Source organism: Taeniopygia guttata, chromosome 2 (genome assembly GCF_048771995.1).
Source record: "Taeniopygia guttata chromosome 2, bTaeGut7.mat, whole genome shotgun sequence".
In the NCBI taxonomy this organism is placed as follows: Eukaryota; Metazoa; Chordata; class Aves; order Passeriformes; family Estrildidae; genus Taeniopygia; species Taeniopygia guttata.
In genome coordinates this window covers 41,538,626-41,557,466 of record NC_133026.1, presented here as the reverse complement: position 1 = coordinate 41,557,466, position 18,841 = coordinate 41,538,626, and the positions used below count along the sequence as shown (strand labels likewise).

Sequence of the window (18,841 nt, the reverse complement as noted above, 5' to 3'; positions counted from 1 at the left end):
ACAGACAAAAGCTCTCTAACAGTTTAAAATTAGAAAGTGTATGTTTATTGCGACGCCGGGCAGCATGTGAGATAGCTCCCAAATACACACTGTGCCTTTCAAGTGATTACAGAGCCTTTTTATACATACAAGTATTGAATACCCAAAATACAAATGCATGTTCAAAATTTTGGTACATCCCATTCCTCGCTTTGTATGCTAATCACTTCAAAAGCTATTAAGCATGTGTAGTTTGTTCCTTGAAATGGGTCAGTGGTCCCTTTCATGGGGAGGGGTCCCAAAATGAGGACGTAAATGATGTCTTCCTCGTTCTGACCCTTCTACCTTTTCAATGCAAATGTGACAAATGAACTCTTGGTAGAACTCCCATTCCTTGTCTGAAATTGGTTTCAGAACAGAGGAGGCCCACAATTGTCTTACGTTCCTAAAAGATATTTGTCAGTTTCTATATTCTTCATTATAAACCCAGCTAACTAAACATTGTGCTGACAAGCAATCAATTATCAGTTAACTACTAACTCTTAATTTCATCAAGGCCTACTAATTTATTTTAATTAACTCTAGTAAGGCTTATCTCTAACTAAAATCTTAGCTCCTCTAAAATCTCCAAATTCCTTAAACTTTATGTTTCAATATAAACTGGAAGCAGTTGGCTGGGAGCCATCAATTGCTGCCTGGGGAAAGGCTGGGCATTGGTTAGTGGGTAGTGAGCAACCGTAGTGTGCATCACTTGCTCTTCTTGGGTTTTCACTCTGTCCTTCACTACAATTACTATTACTACTGCTGTTCTTGTTATTGTATTTTCCTTTATTTTAATTATTAAACTGCTTGTATTTCAGCCCATGAGTTTTACTTATTGTACACTCATTCTCCTGAGTGAACAGCTGTGTGATACGTAGTTGCCAGCTGGGATTAAACCACTGCATGAAGTTACAGGAATTCCCACAGATGCAGTGGGTATATATTTGTGCAAGAGGAGAGAGTCCACATTTTCATGAGATTAGAAACTCATGTGACTGTATCTGCATGCACACATGGGAGTCTGAGAGCCCATAAACAAGTGCCTACTGACAAACATGCTCCACAGGTTCAAAGATACTGTCAACACCAAAAGGACTGCAACACAATATTCCTCTTGGCCTGAGGCATTCAGAGCTCTCAAAATCGCTACACGCTTAAGCAAACACACTTCCCCTATCTTGGCATTAACAGCTTTTTGCATGAAAGCACACATCCTGTAACATGATTCACAGTGTGGTTTTAAGCTACTAAAGTACTTTACCCTAACAGACCAGCTGTTCTGGTATCCTGAAGCTGGTGTTAGTCCTAGTCCTAGTCATTCTAGAACATGAACATGGAATGGATTTAGTTATTTTTTTCACTAGGATAGTGAAGCTATGCTCCAGAAAAGAAATGCTGATACTCACAGTATGCGTCAGAACAAATGAGAGAATGTGTCCTTCACTTGCACACAACCTTCTGCAAATATGCAAGACGTCACAAATGCAAGGTCAACAGATGACCAAGAAAACAAGGACAAGTCTGCAGACTTTGCTGACAGATTGTTCTCCTATAGAGTCATGCCTAAGAAGTATCCAATATCCAGTGTACAGAATGTTTGTGGAGTGCTCATGAAGACAGCTTCAGCAGTCATTTCTGAGGCAACCATTTTCCCCATAATTAAATGGGTCAATAAAAGAACTAAGCAGAAATATTATTTTACCTTCCTTGTGGCAGTGTCACAGCTCAGCATAGCCTGCTTTCCCTCTGTTTACACATGAACTTGGAGAAACTCATTGCTTCCCCTGATGGCTGAGAAGAGGTCAAATGAAAAGACTCAAAAAATCAAAGACAGTACCAGCAGGACTCTCAGAGAGGTTAAGTATAAACTGTTTGCTTGCTCCTGGTGAACTTGAATTTAATTTCCACTTAATCTCAGGAAAAATGAAAAAACTCTCACAATCACCTTTTAGAGTACCTACACTGACTATTCAACAGTGACTGCCTAAACACACTTTGCAAGTAACAATGCTGAGTTACATAACCTGGTAAACAATAAATCCTCACTATACTTCTTACTTTACTTAAGGCTTAGCTGAAGCTGGAAGGTTTAGATGAGCCTGAAGCAACCTGAAAGGCAACCCAAGCTGCTGCTGCTTCTCCTTCCCACAGTAACTCACATGTCTTGGTCCTTGGTTGCTGCCACTTGAGGGTTTTTAACTCTCCAGATCCTGATCATCAGGCAGCTGGAGAATGGCTGTTTTTCCATATCCAGAGGTTAGATTCTCAATCCTCCTCCTCTCAGCCACCCCTTGCACTGTTGCCCTGGGTAAGTGAGGTAAACTGAGATATGGTTTATCCCCGACATTGCAGCTACCAGTGTTTACATGGCCTCTCAAGTATGTGGCCACGTTCGTACCCCAGCTCAGTCCTGCCTCACATCTGTGCTGCTTCTATCACGACACTGGCACACGTGGTAAGGACTCCAAGGACACCTCTGAGGTGATAACCTTGGGTCTATGCTGCTCTGCACTATCACATCCATCAGTATCCAACAGCACCTCCATATGTGAGCATAGCTGCACATTTTAGGTGATATAACCTTTAAGCATTTCCTAGGAAGGCCCATTAATCATCTGGTAAATGGCAGGTGTACTTGTAGCTGGCTTTGAGTCATGCTGCCTGTAAAGCCAACTGGGCACCTTGAAACAACTATCCAAATTTCAACTTTGTCAATTTCTGTCCTCAACCCTTAGAAAAGATCAACAGAAAAATGTGAAATGCTCACCAGTCCTCAAAAGAAAAAAAATACCCTCACAAAGAACATGCCAAGCACTTTTTGTTCCAACAGCCAGGTTACAGTAGAAAGCTGCTCCTCCTCAATACTATCACATTTTGTAAAGTCACTGCCACAGTCTATTCAGCCAGTCCCCAAGCTGACACAAGACTGCTTTGTCATGGCACTGATTTCTGCACTTCACTATATCTCCACCAGCCCATTGTCACAAATCTAAATACAGTAAATGAAGTGGATATTCTATACATATCCACATACATATCCATATATAAATAGCAATCAAGTGCCTGTTCTCTCATAATCACCCAGCTGCACTACCTAATATTACAGTCTGAACTCAAATAGGCTTCCAAAACCAAATTTCAAACCTGTAATTATCACTGTACAGGAAAGCTGTGCTCAGAGCATTCTTTGTTACCCTTCTGTATTTTTCCAAGCTTTAGGCAACCACTCATGCTGAAAAACTTCCCTGTTTAGAAAGGCTTGCAGAAATAAAAAGTGAGGTGGAGTACAGGCTTATAACAGCTAATCCATTATGCCAGTAATAACAGAAAAGTCTCTTTTTCCTAAGCTGATATTTGCAGAAAAGTACAGAAGCTGGAAGAATATACATGTTTTCCATAGTGTACTGTTTCTCATTCTTTAAATATCAACACGGGAATTGGTGTTATTATTTCCACATCCAAAAAGACTGTCTGGAATGACGTGTTTGCCTGTTTACCCCTGTCCTCCTTGCTGTAGTTTGCAGTGCCACTACTGACATTTCAAATTGGCACTGCTATAGGAAGAGAGCAGGGCCTCTCTTTTCATGCCTATAGCTCCATGCAACATGACACTGTCACCTTCTGAAATTGGAACTTCCTCCTTCCAGGAAGTTAAAGAAAGCTAATTTTTACTATTTTTTACTGAAGTAACTTCCTAAGTTTAACAAACTGTCAGTTGACTGAAGCTATACATTAGATTTTACTCTTTAAAAAAAAAGTCTATTTTTCAAATTTCTATTACAAAGACTATCAGATGAATGACAAAAAAGCAAAGCTCTTCTTGATACCCTTAGCAAACAATTCTCCTGATAGAAAATATGTACAGCTTTTAAGAAAAATCATTATTAATATCTGAGTTCTGCATTTTGCTTTGCACTATGGAAATAAAACCTTATCCATAGGTTTAATTTTAGCTTCTTTATACTCTTTCAGACCCAGACATGCTCCCAATGCTTTAATAAAACTTTTCAATTTTTTGAGAGTAAAACAGCTCAGGACATTATTTACATGTTGCAACCACAATATTTAGGATAAACTAGAAAGGGTTTTAAATGAAAAAATACTTTAAAAATACTATTTTATTAATATTTTCTTTTAGATTAAGGCAGACCTGTATGTTTAAAGACATCACCTATACTAGAATGATGGGTCTATGCCTCTTTATACCAGTTTTGCCTTTTAATTATGCAAGAAGTCTACAGCACTTTCAAACCAGTTAATCTATCCTTAATTCACTTTCTGTTTAGACTTTATACCATGCATTTTCTGGAAATCTCAACTCAATTAATAAAATATACTGCAATCAATATGAAATTACTAAAGCACACAGAATATAAACACCTTTTCAGAAATACAACTAGACAGTTCAGACTGCAGGATGTATGATGAATAATGAAGCAGAAGAGAGCAATAAATCAAGATTACAAAAATCCCAAAAAATCTCACCTTATTATGTTTTCAGGTCAAGAATAACAATCCAGTTAAATTCTATTGCAATTCCAAATAAATATTGGTATCTTGCCTGACTTAGACCTTTATAGTGGAGTCTTGAGTGTCTGCTGACTACCTGCCCAGTTTGATGGGCGTGCTCATCTCTAATGCCCTTTCAGGAGATTTGTCTGAGTGCAGATCTCCTGGGACAGAACTCCTCTATCAGAGAAGAATTTAAGCTAGTCAGAAAACAGAAATCTGCTGAGCATATTTCAAAGAAAAATAAATCTGCAAAACTTTTTCAAGGGTCTATACACAGGGATTTCTGTTCTGGTAACCTCCCACATTACCAGAGCATTTTAAAGTAATGGCTGTGGAGCTGAATTACAAACTCTATCATCTCAAGAAATTTCTATCTATACAGTAACTCCAAAGCATGTTGCCTCAAAAACCTAATCCCATCAGTGCACAGACTCACTGAAATTTCCTCTTTCTCAGGTCTTCCAGTATGACAGTTGTCAAGATGAAATTAAGAAAATTAATATGCCAAAAAAATGCTATTGTATCTATCCAGCTACCTTATCTTAAGACATCATTGATTAGTATGGTAGCTTTGCAAGCCAATTAAAAATTTAGTTTACACAAAATTTCAACAGCAAAACAAAGGCAGACAAAATAATTATTCAAAACACAAAAAATAAATAAGTCAAAATAATCATTAAACCACTACATCCATCAAAAATTATTCAGGATAGGTATCAGATAATGTGAGCTACAGTAATGTTTGCTAGGGTGCCAAAAAACTAATGCCTCCCCTTCATAAATGGCCTGTAAATTAGCCTGAAAAAATAGCCATTAAACAATCTTTAAGTTAGTCTTTGCTTCCTCTTGGCATCAATTTCGTTATGAAAAAATTTTGGATGAGTAACTGTCCAAAATAACTTTTTTCCTATTCAGGTCATTTCTGTATGTGGTTATTCACACAAACCTTACGTAGTATATGTCCATAAAATATAAAATATGAGTGCTCACATTGCTTCAGTCAATGAAGAGGGGGATAATTCTGTCAACAGATAGGAAGCATTAATGTCAACATCCTTCTCCCTTTCTTTTGGTGAACGAACTCTTGCAAAAAGAAAAAGGGAACTAAAATAGATTTAGAAATATACCAGCCAGCTAGATGAAATAAATACTTGCTTCATGACTGTGTCTAAGTTAAGTGGAAGATGTAGAAAGAGAACCTGGCAGATGGTGAGACACAGATCTAAAAGCCAGCTCTCAGAAAATGCTGCTCTCTCATTTCCCCTCCGGTTCTTCTGGAAATGTTATGTGGCAGTTTTACATATTATATAAAATACAATGAACTTTTTTTTTTTAATGGAAATAACTTCTTTTTTTTTTTTTTTTTTTTTTCCCTACAAGGATCACTATTTCATCTGTGTATCACCTCCAGCCTGATAATCTTACCTTCAGAGCACCACACAGCTCAACAGCATCTGCATCGTCTACTACAGTTATTCGGAAGTTGGGAGTCTGCAGGAGTTCTTTGAAGAGAAGGCCATTTTCCAAGATTTTGCAGCCTATTGAGAGAGAGAAAGGAAAGCTAAAAAAAAAGGAATAATTTATTTGTATCTTATTTAGCCTTTCCTGTGCAAGCCAAAATGCCTAAAAACAAAGATAAGGTTGTTCTATCTCAATCCTAAACATCATCCCTGTTCTCAGGACTTTTTCACAATTTATTGTCTGCTCAACAACAGGTTCTAAATAAAAATTCCATTAATTCTCTACACACTGTCCATTTTTTGATCACTGTATTTAAAAAGAACAGCAAATAATAAAAAAAGATGAATTAAGAATATAGTAGGAGCAATTCTATCAATTATTTCTAAGTCAGAAATAATACCTAGTGATAAAGGTATGTCAAAGCTGCTTTATTAATCAAGCATGCTGCTCCTGACAATTGTTTCTCAGCACTAAGATGTTGTTCAACCATTCAAAATTAAGTTCAGTACAAAAACTGTGAATGAGATGTTACAAAACTAGTAGTGCACAAAACTCTAGAAATTAACACTGAAGAAAACCCATAATATGAACTCTGTGCTATAATGTGTGAGTACCTGTATGCATATACACATACACATGCCTTTCTAGAAACCGTAAAATCCAAGACTAGGCACATCCTCATGCTGCAAAGGTGTTCAGACACCAACACAGAACTAAAACAATTTTTAGGTTTTGTGGGAATTAAGTATTTTGAGAAATTAAAACAAGATACCTTAAAAAAACAAACACAAAAGTCAAACCAGAACAAACATGCATGAAAGTACCATCTTTGACAATAGCACCTGAGCTAGAGAACAGAATTTATAATTGTTTATCCATGTAAAGCCATTCAGACCCGAGAAAAATCTTAAACACAGTAATAAAATGAAGCAGCTTGTTATATGAAGGGTGATAAAAAACATGCTTGTATTTCACATACTAAGGTTATAATCCTAGTCAGAAGAGGTAAAACTGTGGTCTCTCTCCCTCTATTCCCAGTATTGTCCTAGTACTTTTGGAAGTATAAACATTCTAGGAAATTCAACCAACAGCTTCTGGTAACAGTCAGCTAATGTCGAAAACAGTGAAATTTGAGCTATTTGGTGTGTGCCTGTGAGGACAGGTGCATGTTTTCAATATTCTTACAACTTGGAACAGTACCTATTGTGGTTTCACAGAATTTGTCTGCTGCCACCTCATTGGCAATGTTAGCTCCCATCAGCACACTGATGTCTATTCCCATCTTCTCTCGAATAGTGTCAGAGATCAGTTTGAGTCCCTCCGGGCCTTGATCTATTCCCTGCAGCCAACATTAAATGGAATTACTAAAAAGTCATTAATTAGGCACAGTAGAGATGCAAGCAGAACACAATTAGTCTTGTCCACAGGTGAGAAGTGAAACAAGGACTATTCAGAGAAAGACTAAAGATGACAGGCATACTATCACAGGCACTTCTGCTATTTTGACCTCTCCAGGATGTCTTAGAATTATAGGAGGTAGCACCTTAAGATTTAGGACTAAACTCTAGATGATGAAACCAGTTTTTATTCCATCCTCAAAGACCTGACTCCAAGAAGTGCTGAACATTCTGCTTTGTTAGTTCAGAAATCAGGTGCTTATTATCAGTATATCCTTAATCAGTGAAGCATAACCAATCCATCAGTTATGAACCAGACCTGAATTTGGATTTGAAATTGCACTGAAACTCACAAAATGGCATCTGAATAATTTGTCTTGTGAAGAGATATCTGAACTGAAATATCAGAGGCAGGTTCCCCAGTGTATAACACCAATAAAACAGTTTAGTAGTAGAAATACAAATTGAACAGCCATTCACAGATATGTAGAAAGCTAAACAACTGAGAATAATTTAACTTATAAGGATATTTTAAATCTGTATTTATAATGCACTCTTTACAAAGTCTGAAAAAAGGGGAGAAATAGGGCCTTAGGAAAGATCACCCCACATATTAATGCTGCAGAGAGGAAGAGAGTCTGGTACCCTGAACTGCCTGAACTAGAACTCCACATGAGACCACCTTCCTCCCATAAAACTCTTTTCTCCCAGCCTGCTAAACGCAGAATCCTTTTCAGCTTTTATTACAGAGGTATGGCAGACCAGCTATTGAAATAGCCATTCTTTCCCACAGTATACCACCTTCTATATAACACTTCTTTAATGCTGAGGATTTTATACTTTTGGGAATTGATAATTTTGAATTATGATTTATAGGCAAAAAGTGTGATCCTGTATTACTTCCATATACACATATACATAAACACTTGTATGCTGCCAATAGTGACACTTCAGGCAGGTGGTAATTTGCATTTCCACAGGTTAAAGGTGCTGCTGCTTAAGTAACATGATGCAATGAAGAGACATGGAGAAATGCCTGTACAAAACCTGCCAATTAAACTAATGCTTGCATTTCTGCATTATTTTTCAATTTGCACAGCTAATTAATGCACAGCTCTGCTTTCTCATCTTTAATGAACCATACAGAAACAACTTGAAAGCAAGCATACAATACATGTTGCATTTTTCCCTCACAATACCAAAAATGTCCCCACAAAACAACTGCAAGGCTCCTCTTCCTAAGCAGGCAAATAATAAACAGAAAAGCATGCACACATTGGGAACAACTCCAAAAATGTAAATACCTACACAACAATTATTCATGCAAGTTAAAGGAGACCAGAAAGGCATAGGTGTCTGCTCCATTGTGAAACAGGTGCAACTCCTGACAAAATCAAGGTGAGCTGTACCTATTTCTTGTAGAGGTAAATCTAATACAGAATGACAGAATGAAAACTAAACAGGCCTTCCTCCCTACAAAACCAAGGTTCCACCATGGGCATTTTCCCTGGGCAGCAATGGTCTGCAGGCAATGCAAGCGACCTTATCGCTTGCATCCTAACATGCCCATCAGAGCCATCCCTGGAGCCTGTAAGAGGGAAATGAAAATGACGCTGATGTTGAAGTTGCCTGAAGAGTATTTTGAATGACTTTCAGCTACCCTGCATCCTGAGTTCACTGCTGTACTGCACTCTAAGTTTTATATGGTTCCTCTCCCAACAGCCACACAGTCACTTGTAAGGTTTTGGACAAGTGACTTGTAAGGTTTTAGAAAAAGAGCTAATGTAAAGCAACACAGATGCAAATGTTTCAATGGAAATGCCAATTAACCAGCAAACAAATGTCTTTATTTCCCAAAGACTCAGTTTTATTGTCAGATATTAGGCTCTGCATGAAGATTAGACTGTCAGAAAGAAAAAAAAAAAACCAAAAAAAAAGACTAAAAGATGACACACTGCTAACTTGACAACCAATTTAGAAAGTACAGAAACAAGATATCCCACAAATCACATTTTTCAGAGCAGAACTGCACTTTAACTATCAGAGCTAACACAAGCCACTTTAATAGCATTAGCATTGAGCATGAGACTCAAAAACTATGACACTGATGAAAACAGCACGCCTAGAGAATATGCAAAAGTCGAGGAAAGAATGTTTCATTAAATCTCTGCCCTTTCTTCTCAAATGATACTTCTAATGATGTTATGTTATGCCTTTTCAGTCATGCCTTTTCATAAAAACTGACATGTACTTGCCGTTCTCCTGCAAATTATTAAGGGTCCTCACAGCATTTCTTTGCAAAGGCTGCCTATGGATCCATATGTAACTGTGGGAAGCTGCCCAGTAACCAACTCTGCACTGCATGGCAAGTACCACTACACTAAGCATGGATTTCTTGTTTTGCTGGGGGTTTCTGTCTGTTTGGAGTTTGGGTGGGGGTTTTTCTTGTTTTTGTTTGTTTGTTTTTTGGTGGTTTGTTTTGTTTTGTTTTTGTTTGGTTTTTCTTTGTGTGCATCAAATATAGCCATCAATTCCAAGGGAATATAGGCCCAGGACCCTGACTTCACATATGCTGACATAAATCCTTATTTAGTCCATCAATTTCATTAGTTACTCCTATGACTAGAAGAATATAAATCACATTTAGCAAATTAAAGAAGAATAAAGTTTATCTTGCACACTTTTAACAATGCCTTATTTTACCCTTCTAAGATATGAAGAGTTTTTCTACAATTTGGAGAAAGAACACTTCGGAAGCATTACTTTTTCATACCTCTCACCATTACACCGGTCAGCACTGACAAAACAATAGATTTTGTGGGCTTTGTTAGACAAACTAAAGAGACAAGCTTGCATTATGCAGTGATAGGGGTTTTTTGTTCTTTATTGAGCACAGATCCATAAATGTATGATTTTCCAGAGATGACAGGAAATAAGGGAATGTGTGCTGAGAAAATGGCTTACAAAGCAACAACAAACCAAAATCTTCCAAACCTTGTGGGAATAGCTTATTATTTCCAGCTAAACATACAGAGGAAAAAAACCCACCCACCCAAAAACAATCCCAAAAATAAGCTAATCCACATTTTTATATTTTTCTGCCAGCAAAACTGTAAACACTCCAGTGAAATGCCTCCCACACCTCTGCCCTTTCCTATGTCCTATGCTCAAACTGTCTTTGGACGATGCTGAACAGACTCTCTTGTTGCAACATAATATTTGACATGAACAAAAGCACTATCCATGCAATCACATGAAATTCTCTCAGCAGTTCTTGAAATGATCAACTCAGCATGTGGGATGTGCATTAACAATCAAAGCATTATGCTTGTGCTTTGCTCTTCGTCTAATGATGCTTTTGGAAACAACAAATAAAAGACTGGAAAGCTTAGTGGTGCAAAACATATTGACTCCCTCTTTCTTTCTAAAAGTCTTGTGAAGAGCCTCATTTTCCTCTTCCTGCAAGTGCTGCGTAACAATCCACTAATGACCAAGACAAATTCTAATTTTACACCTAGAAAGATTTAATGGACCAATCAAGTGAATAATACACGGAGACTTTGCATATCAAAATATCAAGTCATCTTGTCTTAGAAGATTCCATGACACATTCTCAGTTATTAATGCACAGTATTTATTGTACCTTTATGAGAGTTATGCCAAGGGCTTTCCTGGGTACTAGTCCTGTGATTTCTTCGCAGACTTTATGGATGTACTGATGAGGAATGACAAAAACCAGCAAGTCTGCATCCTGTACTGCTTCACGAAGGTTTGGGATAGCAACCTGTGTAGTTATGGGAGAGAAAGGCTGCATAACTTTTCAAAATTAACACCACACACAAGTGTTAGCTGATAAAAGCAGAATCACAGAATCAATTAGTTTGGAAAAGACCTCTGAAATCATTGAGTCCAGCCCTGGAACAAACATCACCCGGTCCACTGGACCACAGCACTGAGTGCCACATCTAGTCCTTTTTCAAAACCTCCAGGGACAGTGACTCCCTGGGCACCCATTCCAATGTTTAGTCACTCTTTCTGTGAAAAAATTCCTCCTAATATCCAAACTGAATCTCTCCAGTTTGAGCTTGAACCTGAGCAGTTTGGTCTCATGCTGAATGCTACAAACTATTGCATTTTGTCACTGAAAATAAACAGTAGCATAGACTTCCCAGACCAACAGCTCCAATCCAAGGCTGACCAATTTTTTTTTTTTAATGGGTATAGTTAAAGCTGTTAATCTTGCTCTTATTTTCACATTTGCTTTCTTGTAAAGAAATTGAAGTAACATAAAGACCAATCATGATAGGAAGAAAGAGTGCATTGGATTTACTTAACTGCATAATTACATAATTTTACTTGTTCAAATTTCTGATGTCATCAGTAAAATACCATAGTCTGAAATATTATAAACCCTAGAGGTATTAACAAAACAAATTTCTAACTCTATAGCACAAGCAATATTCCCTCTGCTCCATAACTATAATTTAGCGTTTGAGCCTTACCACATTATCTGGTAGCTTGTATCCAGGGAGATACTTTACATTTTCATGGTCCTTATTTATGATATCTGTCAGTTTTCTCCCATTAATATTCTCCTCGAAGACCCACATGTTCACTGTAGAAGCAAACTTCTGCAATTTTTTAACATTATTACCTATTATTTTGGCAACTGCAGAACCCCTGTACAAAAGAAAACAAAAATAGTCTTAAAAAATTATGATTTCTATAACTGTACTAAAAAAGACTTTGTTTTTAAAACAAGCACAAATTAACAGATATTTGATCAGCTACCATACAACATTTTGATACAGTAAAATAAATGGAAAAATACACTAGGCATTCTCACCTGCTGCTGTCCCTCAACTACAGCTAGAGTAGGCTGGACTGAAGAATTTACTGAAACATCCTTACTTATTTTGTTTTCTTATTGGTTATCCACTGAGAGTTTAGGTTACTGTATTTTCCCCAAACAAATTAATTGTATCTTTAAAGCTGAGGTAAAAGTGGCATACTAATTTTTATTAAATGTGTCATTTTCACCTTTAAGAGATGAGAAGCTTCTTTGCTAAAGACCCATAAGTTGTTGTACAATACTGATACTTAGCACTGAAACCCAAGAATCATTTATATGTTGCAGAAGTTAAAAGCTTCATGGCAGTGCAGCCAATCTCAGAGAACTTAACTATTGTAACAGCATCCTCTGAAGCTGCAGGGAGACAAGTCCATTACTGTTACACTCATATTCTCCCCAAGAACAGCATACAGTGAGATCCATATTACAGTGATCAATTTTACTTCTTAAATCTCTAAGCAATAATGAAATTAATCACAATTACAAGAGGAGGAACAAACACAATCTTCCCTTTCATCATCCTATTATACCTGTTAACCTAAATTCCTTTCTTGGGATAGGAGACAATTTCATAATTACTGATAACCTATGAAGGAGAAACAAACATTTTTAAGAGATGCGATAAAAATACCGAGTCATTGATCTGAGGCTTACATGTGTGTGTGCGTGTGTGTGTGTAAAGTGCACACTTTATTAGGAGGTAAGAACACTAACTTTTCCAATCTAGTTATACCCATACAATTCCCTTAATTTATATTGGCTGTTGCTTGTAGCAAACCCATAACTGGCAACTGAACAAAGTGGGTTCATTCTGCTTCAAGAGCTTTTGATGTGGCACAACTCATTGGGCTGGATTAAAGATGTGTGCTAGCACATGGCTAAGGTCACTTTCTAAGTAGCAGCAGAAAAAAATTTAATACCCTAAGTAGACCTTTTATAGTCAAACCATAAAACTGTGTGTCTTAAAAGACTGGAATTTACTTCTCTAATAGCACTTCACACACTAAAAATGCCCCTGGGTTCAGAAGGTGATACAGAAGACAATTGCAAGCCGTTTCTTATCAAGCTCGTCCAGCATGGTTTCTGCTATACTGGTATACAGCTCACCAGCTCAGCCTCCAAATGTCAGATCCATACAATCAGCAGACCGTGTATTCAACACATGTGTATGTGTTCCTCAGACAGCGCTTGGGAGTTCCTTGAGCAAAAGCACATTTACTCCTACAGATTTATATACAAAGTTGGGATCCTGGCAAACCCACTGCCTTCTGTTTTGAATGTCACTACATATTCTTTGTGCTTGCTGGTGACAGAGCAAGACAGAAATAACTGAATCAGCAACTCTCTGACTGGGATTTTCAGTCTGCCAGCAGAAAGTCTGGCAGTGTGTACTACTTACGTGAGACATTAATTCCATTACTATTTAACACTTAAATGCCTGAGTTGTCTTTTTTTTTTTTTTTCATACCCATTGAATGCAGTATTAAGAAAAATGAAGATTTGTCTAGTCTTAGTTTCTGAATTCAAGAAGATTCCCCTGATTGGCTCCTTTGGTTAATCATTTCCTATGATGCTGGAATCACTATTTCAGGACCATTTCACAGTAGGTCTGCTTTCCCCTCATCACTTTTTAAGTACAGCACAAGGCCAAAAAGCTCCTTAACTGGCCCTGATAACAGCAGCAGTAGTGGAGGTCACAACATGCAAGTGGAAATGATATAATTATCTGGCTCTACCACTGTCCCTGTAAAATCACCTCAGTTAAGCCACAGTTCCTCCCAGTTTTCTACAAGATCCCAGGTGCATAAACCCCTCTGTCCAGTAACTTCCCATCTCTTCCCAAATTTTACAGTTTCTGTTTAAATTTGGTAATCATGTTACTTAAAGACTGGTTCCAAGAAAACAGTGAGGGATAAATTCTGGCTGTACACACCTTATTAACCTGCCCTGGAAGCATTAGCAGAACAGGCTACAGTACATGATCAAGGCAGCGCTCGTGGTGCTTTAAATGACTCTGGGCACTGTCCTGGAATCCCACAGCTCCAAGGCATATTCCCAAGGTGTACTCTCTCAACACTCCAGACACCTTACTTTATCCCCTGTCTTAAAAGATCCTAATAGAATCTCTGATCCACCAGCTGAGCAACCCTAAAAGGGCAAGGACAACAGACAGCACAGGTCCTGCTCTTCTGTGCTGAGCCATCTGTCCTGTCCCATGATCTTCCATCAGGTGTCAAGTGACCCCTGCCAAGTCAACTTCATTGTTAAGGTGACCTTCTTGTAGCAAACCAATCAAACAAGTCTGACTGGAAGCAGTTATTCAACCAAGGTAGCTGGCTTAACCCTTCTAAAGCTACTGTCCTGCCAAGTTCCTTTAGGGTTTTCTTCATCCCAGATATAGGTTAAAGAGCTATGAGAAGACTTGTCTGATGGAATCACCTCACACAAAACCCCAAAATCCACTGCCTCAAAACTGCTCAAGATGCCAAACCCCACTCAGATCAACTACTTACATGCCAACAATTTAGGCACCAACAATCACACACCCTTATAATTCAGGCTTTAGAAGTAAATAATCCCCAAATATCAATAATCAGAAGTTTACAAATGCTTCAATTTCTTTCTCGTTACCTGCTTTAATGCATTAAATACTAATACTTTAATTAAATATTTTAGGACTGCAAGCTGCTGTTCAAAAGGCAATTACAAGGTATACAAATGTAGTTCAATTTAGTTCAATGATTACACATACTACTGAATCGCAGTGCTCTCTGCAGTCAGGGTATGGTGTCCATCATCCCATGGACTTCGAAGAAGAAAGCACCTACCTCTCCAAGAATTACAATTTTCAGTTTTTGATTACTTTGGTTTCTGTTTTACTCACATGAAAAACCCCACCATTACATATGAAAGAAGCCATAAGTTATTTAAATACATTTATTCCCAAAAGAAAGAGAGAATGCTACTATCAGGCAGCAACTTTTTCTTTCTCTCAGCACAGGAGATATGGGCATTTTGCCACCAACCCATCCTATTAGGCAGGAACTTTTCTTATTTATGAAACTGATACACTGAAGTGAAAACAAAATACATTTGCATGTGGTTATTGCTAGTAGGCAGTATCTACAAATCCTTTTGCTTCTGCAAGTGTTTCACAGTGAATCAAATACAAATGCAGTCAAACTTCCTGTGAAACTTTTTCTAGACTTCAACTATAGAACAACAGCCACCACACTCCTAAAAGACAAGATCTAATTGCATAATTGCCTTGTGACATAAAGTGCAATGCACACGTTTTACAGGCTGGTGCAAGGAAAGCAAGAGATACTGCACTGAAACATCCGCCATTCCCTCAACAAGGGGATCACAAAGAAAAATAAAACTTGGCAGCTGCTGGTATTTTTAACAGCAGCAAAAGCCAACTGCATGGAGTGGGCAGGGGTGAGCAACAAGTCTAAGATCATCCTGACAAAAGAATGGCAAATTTGGTTTAATAGAACACACTGCCTTGCTCTACCCAGAATTCCTCTGAGTTTAATGTCTTAAAACCCAACGCTACCTGAGTAATGTGTGCTTAGCTTTAGTAATTGGAAGTGACAAACTGTGAAGACCTATTTCTATAACACATTGTACTTAATTTATTCACTGTAAAGAGGGATCTGGTGTAAGAAAAATAAGTAACTAAAGAAGACAAAGGGTTATTAACAGGATACTCCTCTTGCGAAGAATGATGCCAAGTAAGTCTATTGCTTTCAGCGGATGAAGGAACAAGTTTATTTAAGTCTAATTATAAACTAGAGAGACAGCAATAAAACCTTGTCTCAAGCTCTCAGTGTGCCTCAGCATAATCAGTTTGGGAAGAAAAGAAAAAAATAAGGTATTTTGAATAACCTAGAATCTCGCAATTCTTTTTTGAACTGTCTTTGAAAATAGGCACATAGGAACACAGAAAACCCCGAACAACATCGTTGTAGACAAGTGAGGTTGTTAGTGAAGATCTACGGGCAGGGCGTAGTTGGAAAAAAAAATTAAATGTACAGTATCTTTAATCTTTACGTCATCTGTTATCGGACAAAGCACACAACAAATACCAGGTTAAAAATATCTTAGAACAACTTCTTCGCAGGACACGCGGGTGGTTACAAGCACTAAACTGCGTGCTCGATTCTGCCGCTTCTCCCTCCGAGTACGTCACGGCAGCACCTCCGCTCCGAGGGAGCCGGGGCACGACGAGCCCCGGGCACGGCAGGAGGAGCCCTCCCGCATGGAACAAGCGTGACCCAGAGCCCGCCACGGCCCGGCGGCACCGCGCCCCACCGCCGGCACCGGGTGGCCGCACGGCCGCCACCCCTCCGAGGAGACCGCGGCCGGGCGGGAACCGCCAGCAAGGCCCGGGCGGGCACCGCCTCCGGGAACGCCGCGCCCCGGCGGCCGCCGAGCTGCCCGCCTGCCAGGGGCCGCCGCACTCACCAGTTACCCGAGCCCACGATGCAGACCTTGAGGGGGCTGATGGAGAACGACATGGCAGCGCCGCCCGCGCCCCGCCACAGCGGCCGCGGCCAAGACTCCGTGAGGCGCCCGCCCCCCGCTCCCGCCCCGCCGCCCGGGCAGCGGCCGCTCTCCCCCGCCCCTGCGGCCTGACGGGAACTGTAGTTCCGGGCCCGGCGCCTCCCGTGGAGGTAAACGGGACCCTCGGACACAGCAGGCAATCCCGCAGGCACCGTGGCATATCACAGAGCCACAGAATCATTTAGGCTCGAAAAGGCTTCTGAGAGCATTGAATCCAACCTATGGCCGAACACCACAACTGAGCGTGGCACTGAGTGGCCACATCCAGGCTTTCCTTAAACGCCTCCAGTGACGGTGACTCCACCACCTCCTTGGACAGTCCATTACACTATCTAATCAACCTTTATGTGAAGAAATTCCACCTCTTGTCATGCCACTTGTTACCTGGGAGAAGAGACTGGCCTCCGCCTGGCTACAACCTCCTTTCAGGCAGTTCTAGACATCAATAAAATTTCCTCTGAACCTGCTTTTCCCAGGCTAAACAACCCCAGCTCCCTCAGCCATTCCTCACAGGACTCGTGCTCCAGACCCTTCACCAACTCTGTTGCCCTTCTCTGGACCTCAAAGTCCTTCCTGAATTGAGGGGTCCAGAACTGGACACAGAACTCAAGTTGTGGCCTCACCCCTGCCAAGTGCAGGGGAAGATATTGTCACCATTATCTGCTGAACTAATATACATTTCAGCCACATATGTAACAACAAAACTTCTGCTCTCTCCTAGTGCTATATAGTTTTGGAGGAAGTCTGTGAAGGCCCCCAGGTGTGAAGGAACCGATGCATCAGGCAATAAAGCAGATTAGGCTTGGAGGGATCTTAAGAACAGAAATACAAATGTTTTCAAATACTCCTTTGCTCTCAGCTTTCAGCCAAAATAATATTGTTCTCTGTCCCACACGCTTCTCCAGGGGGAAAAAAAAGTGGATGAGTTGTTGGTCTGATCAATGGGTGTGAGTCACCTGTGATAAACTTTTCCATCAAATGTGTATTTCTACGAACACATTTAGCTGTATTTAATAATGAATTATCAAGGAAAGACTGAGGAGTGATCTCATCATGGTCTGCAACTTCTTGAGGAGGGTAAGTGGAGGGGCAAGCACTGATGTCTTTTCTCTGATGACCAGTGATAAGACACAAGGAAACAGCGGGAAGCTGGGGTGGGGGTTTAGGTTGGATATTAGGAAGAGGTACTTCACCCAGAGAGTTGTTGGGCATTGGAACAGGCTTCCTAGGGAAGTGGTCACAGCACCAAGCCTACGAAGAAGCGTTTGGTCAAAGCAAATGGTGTGATTCTTGGGGCTGTCCTGTGCAGGGCCAGGAGCTGCACTTAGTGGGTCCCTTCCAACTCATATTGTGATTCTATGACAATGCTCTTGTTCCTGTACCAGAACAGTGTCCGTCTCTCTTTATTAAAATCAACCATGTCTCAAGGCAAAACCCTTTTGAGTTTTTCATTACAGCACATTTCTTTGTTTGTACCTCTAAAAAATCACTTGCTAAGGGTTAGCTGTCAATGAAATGCTCTTTCAATTAGAGGATGTATAAGAAGAAAAGGTGGATCAGCTCTGTTGCCTTTTGAGCCATTGTAGCTGAAGCAGTGTGAATTGCTACCTGCTGTTTTCCTTTCAGTTTAAAAGCAGGGTTTCCATTTACTCCATTTACTCCACTGCCAATTTGCTATCAAATTAAATTATAACAGATGGGAAAATACCCAAAACAACAACCAAAACCAACATGCCTAAATCTAATTTGCTTGCACTAGTATCTTAATTTTTATGGCTATCACTTCCTAATGTGGAGAAAGACCTCATCTCATTGTTTGAACCCAGTGAGAGAGTGTTTTGCTTATGCTTGCTTTAGGCATTCAGAGACCAGGGTTCTGGTCTAATATCTGGCCTAGGTTTTGAGGAATTGAGGAGGGGATAGTCCTATAAAATTGAGTAGTGAGTGACTGCAATCTACAAACTTAATGAAATAGGGAACTGAATATTATGCAAAATGTACATCCCGAATTTGAGGACTTCAGGATAAT

The 18,841-nt window shown here is 39.5% G+C and overlaps 1 protein-coding gene across 4 annotated transcripts in view; it reads right to left on the bottom strand.

Annotated features, from left to right (window-relative positions):
• The window catches only part of GPD1L (glycerol-3-phosphate dehydrogenase 1 like), a 39,258-nt gene extending 22,408 nt beyond the window's left edge, over positions 1-16,850 (bottom strand). For all 4 annotated transcript variants that reach the window (XR_003958595.4, XM_032746747.3, XM_002198010.7 and 1 more), the window contains exons 1-5: positions 16,714-16,850; positions 11,894-12,071; positions 11,035-11,175; positions 7,195-7,333; positions 5,959-6,071 (exon numbers count right to left, since the gene is read on the bottom strand). Coding sequence is in view for 3 of the 4 variants with exons in the window: in XM_032746747.3 (XP_032602638.1) it covers positions 5,959-6,071; positions 7,195-7,333; positions 11,035-11,175; positions 11,894-12,071; positions 16,714-16,766 (624 nt within the window). In the remaining variant the exon portion in view is untranslated. The remainder of the gene's footprint in view (positions 1-5,958; positions 6,072-7,194; positions 7,334-11,034; positions 11,176-11,893; positions 12,072-16,713) is intronic.
• Between the last annotated feature and the right edge of the window lie 1,991 nt (positions 16,851-18,841).